We start from the raw sequence: 22364 nt of genomic DNA, 5'->3' as shown, positions 1-22364 counted from the left end.
CCACCGCGGCTCTGGCAGGGACTTCATCACGGCATATAGCATCACATACGAAAACCACAATCCATTACCATGACGTATTGGTTTTAGACCAAATGATCTATTCCAAACAACACCCCACTGCAGAACTGAGGCAATACAGTGGCAAATAACCTCCAGAAATTAATAGTGTTACTTTAAGATGTTTTGGTGGTGTACACACTCAGTAGTGTACACATTCGGGTACCTTCTTAGTTTCATAACATTATTTCCAGATTCCTGCCTGGATGGCGTGTCAAAGAAATCTGCGTGAGCAAATAAGAAAACCGTAAAGGTCTTAAATTTAAGAAAATGCTCAACTGTCACTCCTGAGAAATAGTAATTTTAAAATGTGAAAACTCAGGCACTTGACAATCGTTCTGAAGTTCGGGGGAGGAAAACAAGAAGTAAGAATCAGAACTGAACACATCAAAATCTCCTTCTTCATGATCATTCACCAAAGCCAGAGATCTTCAAAGCTGAACAGTAGCAATCCATGAGTGTCAATCATTCCTGGAGGAGGACCGGGCCAAACACAGGGAGCAGAGGGGAGTGTTACAGCATCTCTCAGTTCACAGAAATTCTGTGAAGAACCTAAAAGCAGCATTTGCTAATTTCTGTACTAGGTCTAGGCAAGATGTGGGCTATAGTGATCAAGGGGGCCAACATCCTTAGGAGCAAGATATATTCCCAACTCTGCTGACTATGAGTTGGTTCAAGCTTGATGGATGCAAGAGCAGCCATTAAGCTGGAAATAAGCTATAAACATAATTAAAAGGAGCCCTAGCTTCTTGATCACACAGCTTTAAAAACAAGTGGTGGAAATCAAATGATTGGGTCATCCCACCACTGCCATAGCAATGGGTGCCAATTCCCCCACAACACTTACACTGCTCTCACTGGTGCCACCAGAAATCTCTTTGCTGGGTAATATATTTAAAGAGGGAACATGTTCAGCCTGACATGTCCAAATTATATTTTCCAGAAGTGAACCCCACAGACTTGCTCTTCCAGTTTTTTCCAGTGGACACGTATGAAAGGAAACGGTGTACATTTCAATGTCACGTGGCTGTTACACTTCAGAGCGTCACTCTGAAGGAGGTATGGAGTAAACCCATTGGCTGTGCTGAGACACTAAACACCCTTCCCCAGCAGGGAGTATGCGTAGTGTCAGCATCATCAATAATTGCTCTTGAGGTTAAAAGAGGAGAAAGGCCCACAACAGTCAAACCACCCCCTCACAGCTGTAAATTACTCATCAATTGTTAATGTTGCAGCACTGCGCCAGAGCTGACTCAGCTGTCATTGTGGTTGTGTCATGGAGAATTTAATTTCCCTCCTGCTGCTCCAAAATCCCCAGCGTTGGAAGTAGCACTTAATTGTACCGCAGCTGGTGGGAAATCCAGCTCAGGCATTATTGTTCCCAAAGACAACTGACTTCTTTTAGGGCAAAATCAGGGTAGAAAGAATACCAGTAATCAGATTCTGCTTTTTAGTACCTAAATTTTAAGACCTTTCTTGAAAATGTGGACAGTGTGACAACAGGGATCAGTACCCAGGTTTGTAGACATGTCATCAAGCCAACGACCAAGGTTTTCCTTAATCTAAGAGCTCCAGTTTCTGACTAGTCAATGACCTCTTTGTGACTTGGTTATAGTAATCCCATCTCCTAATACCTGGAAAGACTGGGTAGTGGGACTTTGCAATTTGCTTTGTAAAGTCTGCTGGATATTTTAATTACCTCCACCAAGTAACGTGGTCCTACTATACAGCCTCCTTTGGTGGTTTGTTAAATGCTGAACCCCCACGTGAATATCTTCCTCCATGAAAAAGAAAACTAAATGTTCCTAACCTGACCTTTCAAAAAGGAAATCAAATGTCTTTCAGTTCTCATGGAAGCTCTCTCATTCCTCTCCAGTTTATCTGGAAGAGGAGAATCCGTCATGGCCTATGACTCTCGGATTCTATTCTTGATATCCAAAGACAAATGGTCGCCCTGAGTATATCAGGCCCGTATTCTTGCATTCCTACATTCGTGGGCTCAAAACAGTTTTTCTTCTTCTAAGATTAGCATTCTTCTTTCATGAAGCTTCTACCTTCCTTTCCACCAGCACATCAATAACTGCTTTTACCAGTCCTAAGCATGCAATATGATTTGTCATGTTGCACTACTCAGACTGAAATGTGTCACTAAGGAAATTGGGAATATTTTTTTTCTTCTAGCAAATTCAAACTAGCAAAGCAAATCAGGTAAATGTCTCCTTGTATTATACAGAGTAAAAATCTTTCTGGCTTCATAAGAAAATCTGACATAGAACTGGATATCAAAACCAGCCAGCTAAATTCAGATTGGTTTCGCGTTCTGCAGCAGTCCAAACATCGTTAGGATAAACAGTGAACTCTGAGCACACAACTTCAAGACGTAGAAATCCCATTTTCATCACCTGCTACAGTTCCCTTTGTTTTCTTTCAAGGCATGAAAGTCTCCCTATATGGTACCAGTTAGGGCATTCATCAGCCGCAGCTCTCTTCTAAATAACTAGCCCAGGTTTCTTAAAGGACTCCTACTAAGAGAGTTAGCTAGGCTGGAGTTACTGACCTTTTGCAATGAAATCTCCTTCAGTCCTGCATGAATCCCCCTAGTTTTGTTACGTTTCTGTTAGCCAAACCTTGCATCACTGAAGCTAATGCTCTGTTTCAAAAATTATCATTTATGGTATATTATTTGAAATTGCAGTATTCATATGAAACCATTGCTTTACTACGGTCCAGAAGATGTTCTCTCTCTTCCTCTCCCCCTTTATCTTCATATTTTAACACTTTACATTGCATTTGTAAAGGTATATTTTATTTTCAAGTACCTTCATTATGACAATTCACCTCAACACGCTGCATCTGGAGTCTCATATTTTTGGTGCCTGTTATGGCCCATACAGATATCAATCTATGTTTGCATCTGTGTATCACAGATTTAGATATATTTAAATGGCAATTTCCGTAGCTGTGAGGGTTTTGTAGGTTTTTTTCTTTTTCTTTTTTTTGTTGAACTCTTTAGATATTCTGTGTGGAGGCTTAGTCAACATTTCCTTGGAGACTGTCAAATATTTATGCAAGTCTCAGAGATCTCAATTTGAAATTAATGAAGGCTGCTCAGCCAGAACAATGACAAATCTATTCCACGTACCTGCTCAGCAGGAGGCGGCAGCAATACCTACAAAAAGGGAACCCATAGCATGTTTTTCTGTTTCTCAGGTTTCCAAAGGCCGTTAAGAAATACAGCAGGATCTTCCTTTTTGAAGAGCCAGATTTATATATCCTACTTATCCCCAGAATCATTTGCTTATTTTTTTATCAAAAAAGGAGAGAATGGACAAAGTGGTTTGGTGACTGTATTTTCAAGATCAAATGACAGAATTCCTCTCAATGCATGTGAGAAACATTGTTCTTCATTGTAATGAGCACCCCAGAAAGTTTTTCAAGGCTATTTAGGTCAGCAGAATCCCGAAAAGATTTAGGGTGCATAGCTTTGAGCTGGATGCTGCAAAAATCTTGTTAGCCAGCACAGATAAATGGAGAAAAGGAAGTTTTCCTTTTAAGCATGAAATATCTTTGTTAAACAAACAAACAAAATTAAAATCTATAGTAAAAACTATACTGACTGAAATAATTCAGAATTAAATTCTCTCTTCCCACATATATTTGACTTTGCTCTAAGGATGACGGAGGATAACTCGCACTTGCCAGCAAGCAGCAGGACCACATAGTCTAAAGTGCTTATAAAGAAATTCAGAGACACCAGATACAGTCTTATGAAGGTGCCCTTAAAAGAAAGGAGTGATTTCCACCTGGTCTTAGGAGCAAAAATTTGATAAAGTACAAGTACAACCAGAGAAAGGCATTTAAAAATAAAGAAAGAATTCAATAGTAAGAGTTGAAACTTTAACTCTCAAAGATGAAAAAGCTTTGACTAAGAAATTAGCCACTAGCTCTATCAGGAGTGGTGGTGAATTCTCCATTAATCTTTTTACATCAATATGGGATATTCCTTTACAAGAAATCTAGTCCAACTTCATTTAGCTAGCTGGTAGAAGGAACTAATTTGAGGAGAATCTAGTACCATTCAAGTGGTCAGACTTGGTGGACCACTGAAGTCAATGCTGACTTTAAAAATCTATGAATTATCTGCAAAATGTTCCAGTATACAGTGTAAATGAAAGATCCACACCATGTAAAATTGTACATTATCGTGCGCAGATGTACTTACGTATGATCCCATCTGCGTTGTCCACATGCTTTGGTAAGTAGTGTGCCGAAAGATCACTCTGAAGGACTTCATCTGAAGTTGCTCTAGCTAAAGCAGCAGCCAAAAATGAAGGGCAATTACTGGAAAAGAAAAACAAACAAAACACAAAGAAACCCACAAAAAGATATTTTCATCTGATTTAGCAAGGTAACTTGCAGTCAGGGAAATACATAACAATACTTTGCTATAAACAAACAGGAATTTGAACCAAGATTTGTAAAACTTCCGATTCTTCTTTGCTAGACAGCACCACAACCCCGCAGCAAGACCTCAAACTCACCATATGGATTTTAGTAACCCTGTTTCACTCTTACGTTCCCTGTTTCTTAAGTTTTAATGTTCCATTTCGTAACCTCTATTTAAATGCATCTCAAATCTAGACTTGAACTCCCCTGCAGAGTCTGTCATGCAGCCCTTGCTTAGCGCACTTTTTCTACATGCGCACTATACACTTTTATCCTAAGCCCATTCCGTCCAGTTTCTCCAAAGAATTGGAGTCAGGATTCCAAAGGATAAGAGAAGTCCTCAGTTTTCAAAGTGTCCAAAACCTCACCAAGGGACACTGAAAGTTAAGGCAAACCCATAGGAGGTATGAAGTTGATGTGCATAAGGTTAAAAAGCTCCCTCGTGAACGATCTCTATCAAGAGTGAAGTGGCTTTAACTCACTGTAGCTTAATTAAGCCTGATATCTCCCAAGGTTAATTAATCTATAGCAAACCAAGGCCACTTTAATGTACATTCTCTCATTCAAGAGGAGTTTAATACCTCTTAATTTATGCATGACTTTGTATTTCCCATTGGTGTGCCTTAACTTCTCCAGGTGTCTCTTGCCGACACAGCCTGAAACTTCCAGTTTCCATAGTTATCATCAGGGGTAACAATGTCCTCCATAAGGCATGTCTACCACTGCAGGACCGCGCAGAGACACACGAGCTAATTTCAGTCTCAGAAACCGTCCATCAACAACAGAATTCTGCGTCAGCTAGCCCAGGGAACAGGCAATGAGCACATACACTTCCTTAACCTATTTCCTCTGCTTAGGCCCAGTCAGTCTGTTCGCATGCTTTTAGCACGGTTGGAGAGGGGACGTTAGCCTAGAAGCATCAGTCCAACCAGATCCAGAGCAGAAAAACTTCTACACACGAAACCGGACTTGTCAGACTTTGTTCTGGAGCCTGAGAAGCACATGGCAACCGTTGCTTGCGTTCACATTTGGTTCACTGCCAACTGCCGTCCTAAACTGGCCCACATGCTGTAGCTTCAGCAGTGAAATCTGAATTCCCGGGGGGGGGGGTGGTGGTGTCAGATTCCCCACACTTGGGGTTTTTTGAAAAGCCATTTTACCATAAAGTTTTCCAGGTTCTTGATAGCAAATGCTGCTACAAACAGTAGGATTATGTAACAGATTTAGAAAACGTACACAAAATAAGTCCTCTGACCCTCATTATTTACTATTCAACATGTCTATAAATTATTTAAATATAAAATTAGCAATAAATGGCTTTGTCCAAGTGATACATTGTCATGAGACAAGCTCTGACCCTTGAAGTTACGCAGAAAGCCACTCGCACCATGTTAACTACACCGTCAGTAAGAGTATTTCCTAGAATTAGCAGCCAAGTATTCTGCTCACGCAGCACCTCCAAGCCTCAGCAATGTGCGCGCTAATGAAGCACAACTGCTGAAGGAAATCAGCTGTCTTAAGGACTGGCTCTTCCCAGCACAACACAGGAACTCTGATCCTATTTACATACAGCAATGCCCGGTGGAAAGCGTAATCAGCAAGAGGAAAACACACCGGGACCTCCTTTGCTTCTGGTGCATGTAAGAAGCTGATTTTCTATCTCGTCTTGTCCACCTTTATTTTGCTCACAAAGAGCAGGTTTTTCATTTCTATTATTAGCTCCAATACTCCAGAGCGGTGATACCGGTTACTGTTCATGTTACATGCAATTTCCATGTTATAACAAAAGCGAGAGATTGCAATGCCTGGGATAGAAAAATCATGCCAGCAGTTAGAAACACTGTGAGGACAGCGTTCTGAAAAAAGGCAGGGAAAGATTAACGTTCAGCCTAAATAACGCACAGCAGAAGAATCCATGCTGAAAGCATTTACAAACACAAGCCAGACAGAGCTCGCTCCGGGCACGAACGTAACAGGCTGTGCTAGCACCTGCAGGAATCTGAGCTTGTTTCCCGGTCCAAGGCTTACCATCACCAGCTCAGTGCTGAAACTTTTTAGGAAAACCAAACTTGTTTTTCGTCACTTACAAACAACCCCTCAGGAACGTCCGCCGATGGGCAAAGAGGGAACCTGGTTAAGAACTGAGGCAACAACAGTTGCTAAAAATAGAGACTCAGGACCTGAACAGCAGAGAAAAAACACCCCCCGACACGAGGAACCTCTGCTCTGCCTGGGCTTGGAAGGTGGGAAGGCCACATCTATGAAGACCCAGAGTCATGAACATTCGTATCTGAAATTTTAGGTATTATTTTAACCATAGTGACAGATTACAAAATTGAAAGGTGCATTTACAGCGTATGTAGCTGGTCAGAGTATTTCCCCAATCAGCTCTAAATGCTATTTACATGTCCCTACAGCCAATGCTAACAGTTTCACACAGGAGCTCTTTATCTAGCCAAAGACTGCATTTCCATTACAATACTAAACCTACACAAAAAGCCGCTAAAGATGTTATTAGATAAATTAGAGGATTTTTAGTACATCCTTCCTGATTCTCTGGCAGCGGCAGCGTAGGTGTGTTTAGAACACCCACAGTTGCATTGCAGCAATCCTGGAATAACTCTACTAAGGTAATAAATCAAGCCTAAAAGTGGGCCGTTTCCATCAATTAAGTTTGAGAAAAACAGTCTGAAGTGGGCTTAACTCAGCCCACATATTATGTTACCAGCTTAACACACAACTCTGCTCCTTCCTGATAGCATTAAAGTGGTGAAGACTTTCCAAACATTTTCTCTGAGCTATTCCTCTGTGCTCTAAATCTAATATAAGGTCTCCTACTAAAAAAAGAGATGGCAAGTTTAAAATTCTTATTGCATGAAAGTTCACCATTGGGGTTTGAGTGACTTATCAATTTTGATGGAAAAGGTAGAGAAAATAAATCAGCTGAAGGCTTTCCTCCTATGTCTAGCCACTCTTTGTCCTAATAATAACAGCTGCCTGCCAAAGAATTAATTGCCCTTGACATTTGTTCATCACAAAGCTTCTTATGTAGCTGTTACAGGACTATGCCGTGTAAGCAGGGAAGCGACCAGAGGCAGACAGATGACTTCCTCTTCCTGATTAGCACAACTCGAAATTTTCTTCTCTTACTTGGCTCCTGAGAGGACTTTAGTTGAATTATTTCTCCCCTTCAAGGAATAGCAGACTGCACTGGAGGTTTTTTTTACTTCTTTTAAAATAGATTAGATGTTGAAGCCAAACCACTATCAGGACACTTCATTATTGTTACACCAAGACAAATGAAGAACCAGGTCTAGGATCTTCGCTTTTATCACAAAAGTGAACATTCAGGTGAGCACCTAGAGCATCCCACAAAACAGCAATGACCCACACTCGAATGATCAGACTTTGCCACGCTGGTAGTCCTCACCTGTCCTCACATCTTTTACGCAAAATAAGAAGTACCAGACAGAATCCATGGGGACATGGGAGGTGCACTGCGTCCTGCTGCTGGCGTAACTAAGGATTACCTGTTGGCTGCTGAAAATAAATTCTTCTGCCACATTCTAGATGCTCAAATGTTATTAGTCATTAAGTTATGACAAATTGAAACTGGGAGGGCACGATCTTGTTTAGCAGAGCTGAGAGCTAGAATGCCTATGTCTATTCATAGCCATGTCACTAATTCAGCAGCTGACCTTGGACAAATCACTTCACCACTCAGACCTTCAATTCCTCATCTACAAACAAGGGATGATAAGATAATGTCATTTCCCGGGGGAGAGGAGGGGAAGGAGGAAGGCTGTAGAAGGCTTAATTCAGTGTTTGTAAAATACTCTGAGATTTCTAGATAAGAGCACAACCAAAGGGAAAAATATCAAAAAGATAGTGGGAGATATTGTCAATCTAGACAAGATTTATGGAGCTTTCATACTTTTTTCTCATTCCATGTTCTCTGTTCTCATACGCTGCCAGAAGTGCAGCTCTAGACAGGCAGGTTTAGTCTGATGCAGGCAGCTAACTCACGGTCATAAACAACTGCACGACATAAACACATTTTTAGAAAAGTTGATGCATCTCAAAAGGGGAAAACCACAAAAGACAGACATCAAGTTCGTAAAACTCAGTAATGCTGGTGTTCCTGGAGCATTAGCACTGCTGATGGGAAAATGATGCTACAGCCACTTTACTGCCCTTGACCAAAATACACAATCGAATGCCACCAGTGAAAATACTTAACGCTGCCATGGTCTGGTGTAACTGATGAGGCATCACTAACCCAAACAAAGCAGGAAAAATGGACCGAAATGTACTGGTGTCTTTCAAAGGCCAAAACGGTCAGTAAATCACAAAACATACAGTGTTCCTCAAGAATCCCCTGACACTACAGAACAGCAATTGTTTTAGTTAGAATGAAATACGATTTAAATAGAAATGCTATTCAATCTGCTGAGAAACAAAACAAATCCACAGGCAAACGGCATGAAGCATCGTATATAGTTTCACACAGCAATCCAAGACCAAGAACATGACCTGAAAGGAACCAAGCTCAGCATATTCCCATAAGGCTTATAATTTACTGTGTTAGTAAAAGACTTTGTAGGGATGACAAGCTAACTGCACCCTTTCCAAAAGACATTACACTAGGGATGCAGTTTGGTAAATGCTCCTGTGTTAATGTGGCCTGTTGCAAGTTCTTGATAGAAAGCAAGTTTTGCAAGATTCAATTTAAGAAAAAACTCATTTGTCCCCAGCCTGTATTTACAAAACACTCCAAAGTCTCATGAGACTTCTTCCAGATGGAGCTTCTGATACAGCCTGGAAGCTCTTTGAAGAAGCCTTTAAAGTCTTTATTACTGAAAGTTCCCATGCTGTGAACTGCTGCAGTAATGAGCAGAGAAATTCTTTGGGAAGATCCTTTGGCTGTTTACCCAGCCCTCCCTTCAGCCGCCTCCTGTTTCAGTGGCCATCCAGAAAGACGAGGTACCAGCTGAGGGGCTTCTGTTTGTCTCCTAACTCCCGTAAGTCAGACAGGACTCAGAGAAGGGCTCAGGGGAATATTCTGTTAAGCAGTCCTTAGACCCCAAAATGATTACAGATGTATCTTCCAATTAATGCCAAGCGAATGCTATTTCCAGCTCCTGTCTCTGCAGGTTCTCCTCTCCTTACTCACAAAGCATCATTCTTTCTTGCAAGCTCACCGCTCTGCTCTGACCTGTGCTGTTCTGCTGCTTTGCACAGCTGGTGAAAGTTTTGATGCTTATTTAAGGCCTGGTCACGGTGGACAAATGGAGTATGTTTTTTTTCCTAACACATGGTGAAACCCCGCACTAGATTTTAGCTGCTGCAGCGAGTTACTAAAAAAAACCCAGCACGTACACACAAAAAAAGAAACAAACAAAAACCGATGCACCTTTTAAAAGATTGCATAACCAAAGCTCCTTGAGAAGTCATTTGAGCTGGCAGTGTGGAGACAGTAAAGATGCTTGATAAATCTGTTTGAAGGAGCTGAAAATGTGCTACACAAGGAAGCTGCTATCTATAGGCTTCACAGAGACAGCTGCCTGGTCACATTCAAAATTATTCTGTCCTTGTGGTGACAGTTGTAAGCAACAGAAATATAATACACAACCATTACAAAAATACACTCTTTCTGATGTGTTTACCATACCCTTATTCTATACGGACACTGCGGTGGTACCTCTTTTTTACCAAATATTTAACCTTTTGCATTGTGCTCGTTGCCATATTCTAGAGAGTATGATCAAGTTTATATAGATATTTTCCTGCAGTTAAGTCTATCTTAACTGGACATTAAAAAAAAAAAACCAAACCACAGAGGTGCACTGCTCATCAGATAACATCTTCAACAGCTGAATTAAGATGCTTCAACATACCGATCAGACTTTCAGTATTTATTGCTGTATTTATTCTGTAATAGCTGTATCTTACTTGTCAAAGCATTTACGGAGGCTACGGTCTCAGAAATGTCCTAAAGACTCCACATATAAATATAGTGAATGAGAATAAAATTACTTTTGTAGGAACAATAATTTCCCTTTGCAAGTTCTTATTAGGCTCAAAGATTTTGCTGATGGTGAATAATACAAGTTCTCAACTTAGTTGCAATCATTGAAAGTCTATCTCCTAAAATAGAATAAAACCTTATATGAAGCTCGTATTTGACAGCTATGACTAAGATAGGTAAAAATACTTTATAGTCTCAATTTTAAAATAATCACCTTAAAAAAAATCACCAAAAGTACAACAATTAAAAAATGCCTTTAACAGAAATAACCTGTTAACTATCACTTGTTAACCACTACAAGTCAAAGACATTGGTTTTGACTTGTTCACAAATTAAGATCTAATCTGAGATAAAAAATATTCAAATTCTTTCCTCATTTTTTAATGAGAGAGTAAGAGTCAACAAAATGCTCTCTCCAGTAAAGCATATGTGAAATAGGTATGAATGGAAACCTCTAGGAAATCATGTTTGGTGATGAGATGGGAAACATTTGCAAAACCACAGAACTCAATTAGAGTGCGTTGGCACTGATCCCACAAAAGGGCTCAGGCGCCACACTCATCTGTCAGGGGTTTTTTCATAGGATATTGTACATAGGGAAGTAAAGAAAGTGCTCTGCTGGATGGCACAAACTAATTAAAAAAAATCAGGGCAGAGAACAAAATTAAAATACTGGCACGATGCTAAAAAAATAAATGAAGAAAAAAAATTGCTCATGAAAGCGTGATTGCAAAAGCATGGTTAATACATTCTTTTTTCCGACTACTTGGGAGACCTGGCTGCAAAGGGATATCCTACCTCGTTTCTCCAGTCGGAGCACTGCAGGTGAGCGCAGCTCAAATTCTCAGCCTCTGAGGTCCAGAGGCAGCCAGCACTAGATTTGTCAGTGGGTCCCAAATCTAAGATCAGGCCCCTCTCCAGCTATGCTCGCTCACACACTCAACCTCTCTCGCACCAACGTGTTTCAGAACACATCTAACACGGACTTTCTAGCACGCTACTGTGAACATCTTTCTCATTAGAAGCTAAATAAAGGCCAAGTAAGAGACACGATGCCACCAGCAGCAGGAAGAGCAAGCCCAGGCGCCCTGCAGATGTGCACGCTCTGCCCCTTGACGCCCCTCTCCAGCAGGGCAGGTTTTCCCCGGAGCCCCCCACGTCACCATCTGTTTTACAGGACAAACTGCACACGCCGGGAACTGGGCACGGGCTGGCCCTCTGACGCTGCCAGAGGGATCCATCAGGGCTCAGCCCTCCCTACCCTTACCTTGGAGGGGCCATTCTCACCCACCCTGCTGCCAGTTTTCAGAACATTGACAGGTATTCAGTTATCTTTCAGACTTCAACCCGTCTTTTGAATTTGATTGAAATTGGCCTGCAAGGTTAAGATTATCAGTGGGAGGAACCCAACGGGCAGACAGACTGAGCAAGCACAAAAACCTTGTTCCCTTATAAACCAGACTTTTGAAATGAACTTCTTGGAATGATGCTACTATAATTTCATCTGACAATACAAGTCTTTAAGGGAAACCCTTGACTTTTAACATACTATCTTCAACACATGAATTAGACTGAGACCTCAATCCATTTTCTGCTGCGTAGCAAGTCACTACCTCCTTTCTCCGGAGGGGTAAGTGCACATGACAGTACATAAAGCTAACAAAATGTAAGCAAGACAAAATAAAAGGCTCACCTTTGTCTCTTTGATGAGGTACGTTATGAAGGCTAGTGTATATTTAAAAAAATAAATGGTTGCTGACCACAAACCACTCATAAGCATTTGTGATTTAATGACTGTCACTAAAATGCGATTGACACTGAAGGATTGACCTTTGAAGAATCCAAACTACATAAAACATCTTCTACAGAGCTATTCTGCTGAATAGATTGTCTGAAACCTAATTCTATGACTTCTCTAACTCATTCTCACGCTATGGCAGTTCTGAGGTTACCTGTATTTCAGTCTCCGTAGAGCTGACGCTACCCTCATTAAAGGCTGCTTTTAAAATGATAGGAGTCATCTACTATAACATGAACAACCCTTAAAAACCCAAGATGAATCCTCCAGGAGCTGAAAGCCAAATTACTGCAAGAAATCGAATTCCCAGAAGTGACCGTATGATAGTTTTCTTCATTACGTCAAAGAATTGAAGATATAAAGGTTGCTGTTGAAAATCATATTCCAGGCCTAGAGTCCTTCACAGCCATGTTATATCCATCTGTTATTAAAAAAAAGGTAAACCTAGACTTTGAAGGAATGCAAAGAGAAATCACTTTATTACAGAAATGGACCAGAATCCATGAACCTCAGTTACAATACTGAGATGTCAAGGATGTATCTATATAGCAGTCTCCCCCTACCTAAATCAGAACCTTTTCTATCTGAGCAGCAAGATTCGGAGGGATTGGATAGTCTTTTATAAAATTTTAATTACTGCTATAAAATGCATTTTACAAAATTATAAAAATTTAATTAAAGTTTAAAAAATACCAGCAAGCCATGTATTTGATGGACATTTATTATAATGCATAGATCTTTAGGATTCAGCTATGTAAATGCAAACACAGAGTAAAAAAAAAAAAAACACAAACAAAAAAAACCCAAAAAACCCTGTATTTACCCTATCATTAATTAATCAAAATAAAGATAATTTATTGGAATTACCCATACATGTGACTTTCAGGAATTTATACTGAAATAAAAGACCCTTCTGGGTTTTGTTGTTATTGTTTTACAGGGATTAGCTTGCATATTTACACCGTGCATTCTCTGTTCCAACAGCAATGCTTAGCATTTGAGTGACATGCATACCTTGTAACCAGAGTCTTCTGACTGCCATTCCAAAAACCAGTCACTGCCTACTTAGCATCTCTGTGTCTGGAATGGTAACGAAGCCTACATCTATGCAAGATGCATGCTTACCTGAAGAAGTACATTTCTTAACTGGAAAACCAATGTCAACAACAGTTATCTCACAGTGAGATTCTCTGCTAGACTGAGGCCTGTTTAAAAGCTCTACAGGACATTAAAAATGTCATTGATTTTTCTCTCTTTGGCTCTCAGTCAATTTGAAAGTCAGCATAATTCAATATCTTTCTACTAGTTCCATTAGCAAAGAAAGGAATCCATGCTTCAATCTATGCTGCCTTATTGGAAAAAGTAATTAAATTTTACATCTGAAAGTGTGCCAACATCAGCATAAAACCGTACACAGTATACATAAAATTTAATTTGTAAATTCTGTATTTTGTCAAGCCAGAATGAGACGCTGTCTAAAATCAATGAGTGTGTCCAAGTTTGCTCTGAAGATACTTACATATATTCTTTTTATTTCAGGTATTTTATGTTCTAGTTTTAGTTTTGATGATTTCTCTCCTTACTATAAAAGATCAATGACACGCTATCTAGAAAAGTTCATGATGCAGAAAACTTTGTTACAGCAGGCACGCTTTGCCCCTAGAAGTTCAGGCTTATCATTTACTTACCACTGATTCATCTCCTATTTTTTCTCTCTGTTAAAAATAAACTTTCATTGATACTTCCCTTAACCTGAAGATATATACCATACAAATTTGATGTGTCCAGAAATAAAAGTTAAATAAGAATCACCCAATGCAGAGCATCTATTTTATTTCAGATCAGATTAACATGCCAGAGTCCTCTGATTACTAGTCAAAAAGAAAAATGTATTGTGCTGTTACAGTTAATGGCTTACTTTCAAACAAACGAAACAAAATGCTGCACAGCAGCACACACCGCTCTCTTCATTTATCTCTCTACTGCAGATCATCATTAAGGCAAACAAATGTAAAATTACTTTAAAGAAGGGTGAAGACAATGAATCTCCCTTCAAATGAACAACTTTCAGTAACGCCACACAGAGCTAGTCCCCAAATAATTGTGCTTGTATTGTAATATTTTTCTTCATGTAAATGAGAAAAAATAAAAGCTGCAGGCCAGGATTTTCAAATGACATTTGATCACTTAACTTCTTTCAACCCATTGAACAAATATCAAATATAAGGCAAAACACACCCCAGAAGATTTATGACCACTGAGTCAGCAGAGAATGTTCTCTCGCTCCCTTCTCACTCTTGTGAAACGCAGTTCATCATACAAATGGCTTGGGTGTTTATGCCAGATGTAAGATTAGATAATTAGTCATCTGAGTCCTGGGTGTCAACTCTTTTGTGATACAAAATTTATTCCAAATGCACCATTTATAATCAGTTGACTTGCAAAAGCATTCTGGTGTTATACAGTAATACATCTTATGATGTACAGCCAAATATCTGCCGCTCCATAGCAACATACTCTGTTTCTGCTGTAGCAATACCCTGCCTGATCTTAGCCCTTCCAATGACTTAATTTTTTTGTCTGCAAAATAGGGATAACGATATTGACCTTTGGAAAGCAATTTCAACTCTAATGATGAACAGCACCATGAAGGGCTGGGTATTATTAATTAACCCTAAACTGGGAATGGAACAAGAGAACTGCAATTCACTTGCACTGATCACCAGAAAATGCTGCTGCTCTTTTACCTGCTTTCTCTTGAGCACGACATGCAAGATAATCAAATTAAAAGCAAACATGAAAAGACTATCCAGTACCTTTAAAAATAATTTTACCGGTAAACATATAACTACAAGTAGATTCAAACATTATACAGTGGGGCGAATTAAAGATTTTATTGGAACCTCAATTTCAAAATTACCGACATCGATGCACACGGAACAAGACACCAGAGGGGTAAATGGGGCTCTAAGATCAGGGGGTGTGCTCTTTTAAAGGAATAAACCTTTACTTACTCCAGAAAGATCACATCCTAATTCCCACTGTCACTTGTCCTTTGCAGAATTGCAAAGAATATTGGCAGGCTTAGGGTTTTAGGTTTTTTCTTTAAAGGATAATGAAAATGTTTTAGCTATTCCACTTCACATTAAAGTCCCTAATGCATTCTGTTCTACTGAGCCACATAGTTATTTCAGTCATTCTTAATAAATAACAGTTGCCAGTAGTATTTAAGCCAACAGATCTGAATTATTTATAGTGTCAAGGAACAGAATGGCAGATAAAATGCATTAGGGCTTTCAGTTGTTCTTGTCTGAACGGCACAATGGCAGCCTTTAGACATTTTTCCACAGGCTGTAAAATATTCCGTTTCCAATCCTGGTTTAAAAGATTTCCTAAAGAGACAACAGCCAAACCTACCGCTATCCATCTTCAATAATCACATTCATGAAGAGCAGGTAAGAGAGAGTCTTCCAAATACAGTACATTATTTAAAAAAAAAAAAAAAGGCACAGACTTTGATTTGATTGTACAGGTCACATTCAAACTGTTATTTAGTATTATTAACCAGAACTTATTTATTTAGATGTTATTTAGCATGGCTCTATACCTTCCAGTTAACGACCTAAAAGCACCTCACAGTGTTGAACTCAGTGTTTCTCTTCTCCTTTGCCTATAATCCTTCCTCCCTTCAGCTGGAAAAAAGCACAGATATTATCTTAATTTTACAACAGCAAATCCAACTTCACATTCAAGGGTGGAACATGGAAATCCGAAGTCCTGTCTCTCCTCTATGCCTCTTTTTTAAGAGGCCACATCATGAAACATCGAAGACACAAAAAACAACAGGGACAGAAATTATCTTGACAATACTTGACAAATTTTTTTAAACACAGTAGTTGAGTTTATGCTCTTTGTGGCATTTAAAAGATGCATTCAAATATCTGTCTTGATTGACTGATGGGATAACATGCCTCTGCTGAGCTATGGCTGGGTAGAAATTTGGGGGAACGTCTTGCTTTCCCACCTTGTACTGACATCACAGGGGCCTGCACCAGTGTGAAATTCACTGTACACAATTGATTCACAAGGAGAACCGTGCCCATAAATGACAAGGAGGTTTACACTTAAATGCTGCAGAGAGAAGAACTGGGGGAGTAGTTGTAGCAACATAAGCTTAAACCAGTTTTCCTTTTATAATTCACCTTCCGCTTTCTATATGGATCTATTTACAGCAGGAAATGCTGCAAATTGTAGCATCTCTAAGGAGTAAAAAGAAGAAAAAAAATGAAAACCTGGAGAGGTAAAAAACCCAAACAAACCTCCCGCTACCAAATACTAAAGAAAGGGGGGGGCGGATACCACTTTCAGGCCATGTCAGGTTATTAAGGCATCTGAAACTGGCTCCATCACGTGTTAGATTGTAGGAACGAGCCATAGTATCCAAACCGTCAAGCAGGCTCAAGTGACATGGGTCTCTGTGCTTCCCCACTCCCCCTTCCCTGGCTTAGCTTCAGCTTAGCTTCACCGCCCCTCCCAGTTCAGAGGCTTATTTAAAATCTGCACTCTGATTTTACTGAGACAGTTGTATTGAAGATGCCATATGTCATAGGAGTGACCATGCTCAAAAGATGAAGAATATGGCTTTTGGTTTGGGTAAAGCAGGTCCTGAGCCTGCGTAACATGCAGCTTGCCTGCAGTATGCATCTATATATAGCTCTTCTTGCGCACAAAGGCTATATGAATTGATTCTGAACAAGCTGAGGATTTCAAACAAGTCTGCAGTGCTGTAGCCTCTCTCCCATCCTGAAAGGTACAGTGACTTATTTAAAACTTGGAAAACATGTCCTAAAATTATTTCCAGCATCATTTAAAAACAAATCTGTGTACATATTCTAATTGCTGTTATAAGGTCAACTGAAAATAAGAGCTGTTACCTTTTATAACTATGACTTTACAAAGTAAATCTTGCAAGATTAAAGACATTGTTTCTCTACCATGGACTTCTCAATACAACACAAATTCTACCTGTCTGTTCACCAAAAATCGGGGCTTTGTTTATGCAAAAGAATCAGCCTTTTCTTACAATCTTATTTGTTCCATTTTCTTTTGTATGAGCCATGTTGGATTAACACAATCAATTCACCCACCTCAGAGGCAATAAGGCTGCCCCCAATCTAATGCAGCTCACGTAAGAATAACCCAACACCTCTTCTTTCTCTCTACCCCCCTCAAGGAAGATTGTAATCTTTTCCTCTAAGTTTATTAAACCTGTGATCTCTTCAGAAGACAGATGAGCTCTAAATATAAAACAGAATCTCTTACATAATACCTCAAGGAAGGAGGCAGCGCACAATAGCCTGTAGACAACACGAGCCTGAGTAAAATAAAAGTGGAAAGGGGATGAAAATCTGTGTTACTGTCTTGCCTTTGCCCAGTGCCTGGACTTAGGTCCATCCTTTGTGTAGTTAAACATATAGTAGAACACGGAATCATGTAACACACGTCTAAAACTTAGTTTTTTATCTCTATGGAAGATAAACAACTGCAAACAAGCAACATTATCTGGAAGTTAATTCAGGATCCGGCAAAAACTTACTCAGATCAGAAGACATCTTCCTCAAACACAAGAGAACTTCTTTGAAGCTCCATGAACCAGGATTGTAAATAATACACTAGTGAGGACTGACTCACCCACGGTGATGAGTAGGCTCAAAGCGTCTTCAAATGGAGCAGTGTCACAGTTATAATCAGCAGTTAAGAGAGTTACTTAGGAGTCACACTATCAATTACAATGGTAATACATATTCAGGGAGTAAGTGATATGCAGACAGAGAGAATATGAAATCAAAACATTAATAAAAAATAAGGAACCTTTGGAGACAAATTATTATCTTCTATATCTACAGTGCTTTATACATTCCCAAATGATTTAGAATCTAAAAATAAATGATTACTTCAACCAGCACTGACATACAGGCTACCTTGGATGAAAAACAGCAAATTGCTAACCATGCAGAGAAACATTACACAACTGTTTTGAACAAACAGCAAAAAATGGTCCATGCTAGAAAAAAACAGGGGGAATCTAGACAGGAAATGAAGTTATCCAAGCTAAAATTTAACCAGAATAATGTGAATATCATCTTGATTTTCTACAGCTATGATGGGATTTTCAATAAAAATGAGAATGGTTAGAATTATCTGTCTACCTTGATATCTCATCCCCCAGTCTACATCATCCTTCTCTCACCATTCTTTAGCATCATGCTGAGACACTGACTTGACACCTCAACATCTGTAGCTGAAATACATATACATATATACACACAAGTGTGTGTGTGTATGTTTAAATATGAACAATCACCACAGACTCCTTGGGAAAAGGAAGAGGGAAGATTACTAAAACAGGTAGAAGATCGAAGGTCACACAAAAGCATGTAGTTAACCCAGAAAAGGCATCATTAAAACACTGCCAAGTAGTATTTTGAAAATAAAAAATGCAATCAATTCTGCCCCCAAAACACACAGCCAGTACCAACTCTACCGATAATAACTGGCCTTGAAAAACAGAAAAAACAGAGAGGCCTCTGAAAAGCACAGTTCTGGACTAAGGATAGCAGTAAACTAGAATAGTAATTATGTAGTCACAAAAGAACAAATTCAGGAGGAGGCAATCACATAAAGATTAAATACAAGTATGTTTTCTTAGTTGGAACAGAGAATTCTGTGACAGAGTTTAGACAGACCATGAGAAAAGCCATGAGAGTGCAAGAATTTTTAACTGTCAACAAAGCACCAAATGTAAAATAAATAAATAAATAAATAAATAAATCTGTATTCTAAATCCACACTGAAAAATAGCAATAAATTATTTTTGTTGGATTTAGCTGTAAAAGACTGCTAATAGCATGCATCTGGATCTATCAGAAATACAGTCAGGCAGCACAAAGATTGCCTCAAGGGCAGATAGTTTTCAAATAAAAATACAGGTGGTGTACCTGCATGAGTGAGCTTTTTAATGATGCATGGAGCCAACATAAAAGACAAAACTGTGTGGTTAGATTTTGGAAATAATATTACAAGGGGGAAAAAAAAAAAAAAAAGAGATTAGGAACACCAGCTCAGCTCAGAGATAACATAGGAAAAGTTACCGTTAAAGCAAGATTTAAGTTATAATAACACAGCAGTAGTAAATTGGAAGATGTAACATGATAAGAGACTGAGCACTGCTCCCAGTTCCGCATCTGACAAATGACACTTCTGCCAGCAAATCATTTAATCTCTACACATCCATCCATCTAGGTGTCAAATAGGTTTATTGCCTTAAAACTTTAGAAGAGTACTGTGAAATTTAATTCATTAATACCTGGAAACTATGTTTTAATCCTTGGATAGAAGGTGCTGGGAAAGGACACCATGTTACAAAATTAAGACTATCTAATAAAATATTATTCTATTTACTTTAGTGAACTCCTCATCTGTGTCTCTCCTATTTCAGTTCCTGGGTTCTGCAGCGCTTCATGACTTTCTCATTTCTTTGTCTCGGGTTAGTAGGATGAGAGCTGTGGTCACAAACCAGGAACATCAGTGTTGTCTGTGGGACGGACAATTAGTAGTTGCTCCCATAATATACGGAGAATAGAGGAAGAATCCTACTTCATCCATGTAGTCACAGATATTATTCTAAAATCTTATGCTAAAAAGTACTGTAAAAAGCAGATGGAAAACTACAGGGGGTATGAAAGAGTAATCTAGGCCCAAATCTTTCCCAAAGCTACCAAGAATGAAAAGTTAGGGGCTTGATTTGGCATGAGCTGAAGACACTAAGAACTTCCAGAAACACAAATGATGCACCTTGCATAATTAAAAACAACTATTCCCTTTAGTACGAGGAGAAAAAAAAACAAAACCCAAACTTCCAAAAATCTTTACAAGTGTAAAATATTGTACATTTTTAGATGTGTAGAAAAAAGGCATGTTCGGTCCTACACGGTCTTTAATGGTTAGACATATATTCATTAGCTCCGCTTTTCTATTTCAAAACTAAAATCCTGATTCATATTAGATTAATAAACTGTAGCAAAATGAAATAAGGAGGAATGCAAAGGCAGCAATACGAACTCCTCAGGGATCAGGGAATTGAAACAAGTATAATATGTTATAGCTTTGTTATAAAACAATAATGGACTGGTGACAAAAAGCTCACCCTTTTATCAAAACTCTGTGTTTTCTAATATTCAACCTGTTGTTTTTGATCAGGGCTGGTTATATAATCATCAGCCATGCCACGTTTTTGCTGAAATCATGCATTTGATTTATAGATTTTTATTAGTACCAAAGACAGCGAGAAAATCAATTCATTCCCAAATAAAGTATTACAAGGTTCGGGCCTTAGCACTGATACGCTTTCATATGGGCTAGATGGCAGTAAAAGAAAATGCTTATGACAATAAAATAGAGACACAAGCTCAAGTAACCACAAAACAAAGAAAGGGAAAACAATGCACAGAAGAATGCAAATCCACCTCGCTCTGCTGTTCAAAGCCAAGACAGATCACGCTCTGTTACCGACAAGGACAGCCCGTGGCAGGAGGTCTGAAAAATCCAATAAGGAAAACTGCCTGGGTCCCCTGTTTATAGCTATATATTAATTCTTGGTATTTAGCATAGCTTGCCAAGAATAATGCAGTATTGCACAATTCTTCGTGAGTCTCTTCTGCCTTTTATCTGAGTCACCATCATATTAGGAAAAAGTGAGCTTAATTTAGACAACACAGAAGGGTAAATTACATATTTTCTTAAGGTTTCTGATCCAGGCAGCTATATTTTTATATATTTTTTTTTTATTTTAATGTCTCATTTCTCTCATCTTCCCCTCTTTTTAAAGAAAACTATGAAAATGTCATTAATCTTCACTAGACGGCATCACAGGAAACAATCATAGTGCTGGACATGAGGGAAAGGGGTTTCTACATTTGATGGAGGACTTTTATCTCTGCTACGCCCCCTCTCCTGCAGGAATGACTTAAAGGAACAAAGGAGTACTCCTTCAGTATTCTTTCTCCTGCAAAATGTATTCCCCCAATCTACCTAGCAAGAAGGAAAATGGAAAATGGAAAAACTGCAAACAAATGCATTTATAGCAATTTCTTAAATACAGACCTAGTCTTGTTAGAAAGAAAATGTCTGTTTTGATAGCAAGCTTCATTTAGGCTGGAAAAGGAGGAGTATATATGCCCTTTTTAGTACATGTGTTGAGTGTAATGTGATCTCAATTGGAAACGAGTGAATTTTACCGATTTTAACACCTCGGTGATCAAAGCTTTTCTCTGACATTTAGTAGCAGTTATGAAAGGTTTGCAAGGAAGACAACAATAACGTACAATAAGACATGTTTGAGAAACTCTTCAGGTTTAGATATCTCTAAAGCCTTATCAATAAAAGAAAGAAAGAAAAAAAATTAATAGAATGATTGAGATTAATTTGCATACTTGGTACTACAATAATTAAAGACCACTTTCTTATAATGTGAATGTCTCAGGCATTTCATTCATAAGGGAGATTGACATGCTGATATATTCTACTTCCAAGTTAGAAAGTATTTCTCTTTCATTGCAGCTACTCTCTGGAATTTATTAAAGCACAATAGTGAGAAAGACTGATAAGAGAAAGAAACAGTGAGTAACATTAAGTCAGGGCTGCAAATACTTCTGCATCCGATATCCACCACAGCCCTCGATATGGGACCAAGATGGTAGAAATAATCAGACATTTGCTCCTCTCTATCCTCTCCATCGATTATTTTTTCACTCTCCCACCTCCCACCCCCTAAGCTCAGGCACAGGCAATGCAAACTAACTGCTCTGGTCACACCTCTGCTTTGTGTTGCCCAAGTCTGATGAGCTGATGATTAACAGAGAAGACCTCCCGACATTTCTTTGGACATCCTTCCAGGACGAACTATTTCCTCCAAAAGGGATTGTTGTGATGCAAAGGTGCAGAAAAAGACAAGAAATGTGAAATGGTCAAGAAATA

At 39.0% G+C, this 22364-nt stretch overlaps 1 protein-coding gene across 1 annotated transcript in view; it reads right to left on the bottom strand.

The window, feature by feature from the left end:
• Window positions 1-22364, bottom strand: part of PPM1E (protein phosphatase, Mg2+/Mn2+ dependent 1E) — a 73632-nt gene that overhangs the window by 9302 nt on the left and 41966 nt on the right. The window contains exon 2 of the mRNA XM_009278344.2: window positions 4280-4398. Coding sequence (XP_009276619.1) covers window positions 4280-4398 — 119 coding nt within the window. The remainder of the gene's footprint in view (window positions 1-4279; window positions 4399-22364) is intronic.

Source organism: Aptenodytes forsteri, unplaced genomic scaffold (assembly GCF_000699145.1).
Source record: "Aptenodytes forsteri isolate BGI_AS27 unplaced genomic scaffold, ASM69914v1 Scaffold66, whole genome shotgun sequence".
In the NCBI taxonomy this organism is placed as follows: Eukaryota; Metazoa; Chordata; class Aves; order Sphenisciformes; family Spheniscidae; genus Aptenodytes; species Aptenodytes forsteri.
Note: the sequence above shows the minus strand (reverse complement) of the source record. Positions and strands in the feature narration are given on the sequence as shown.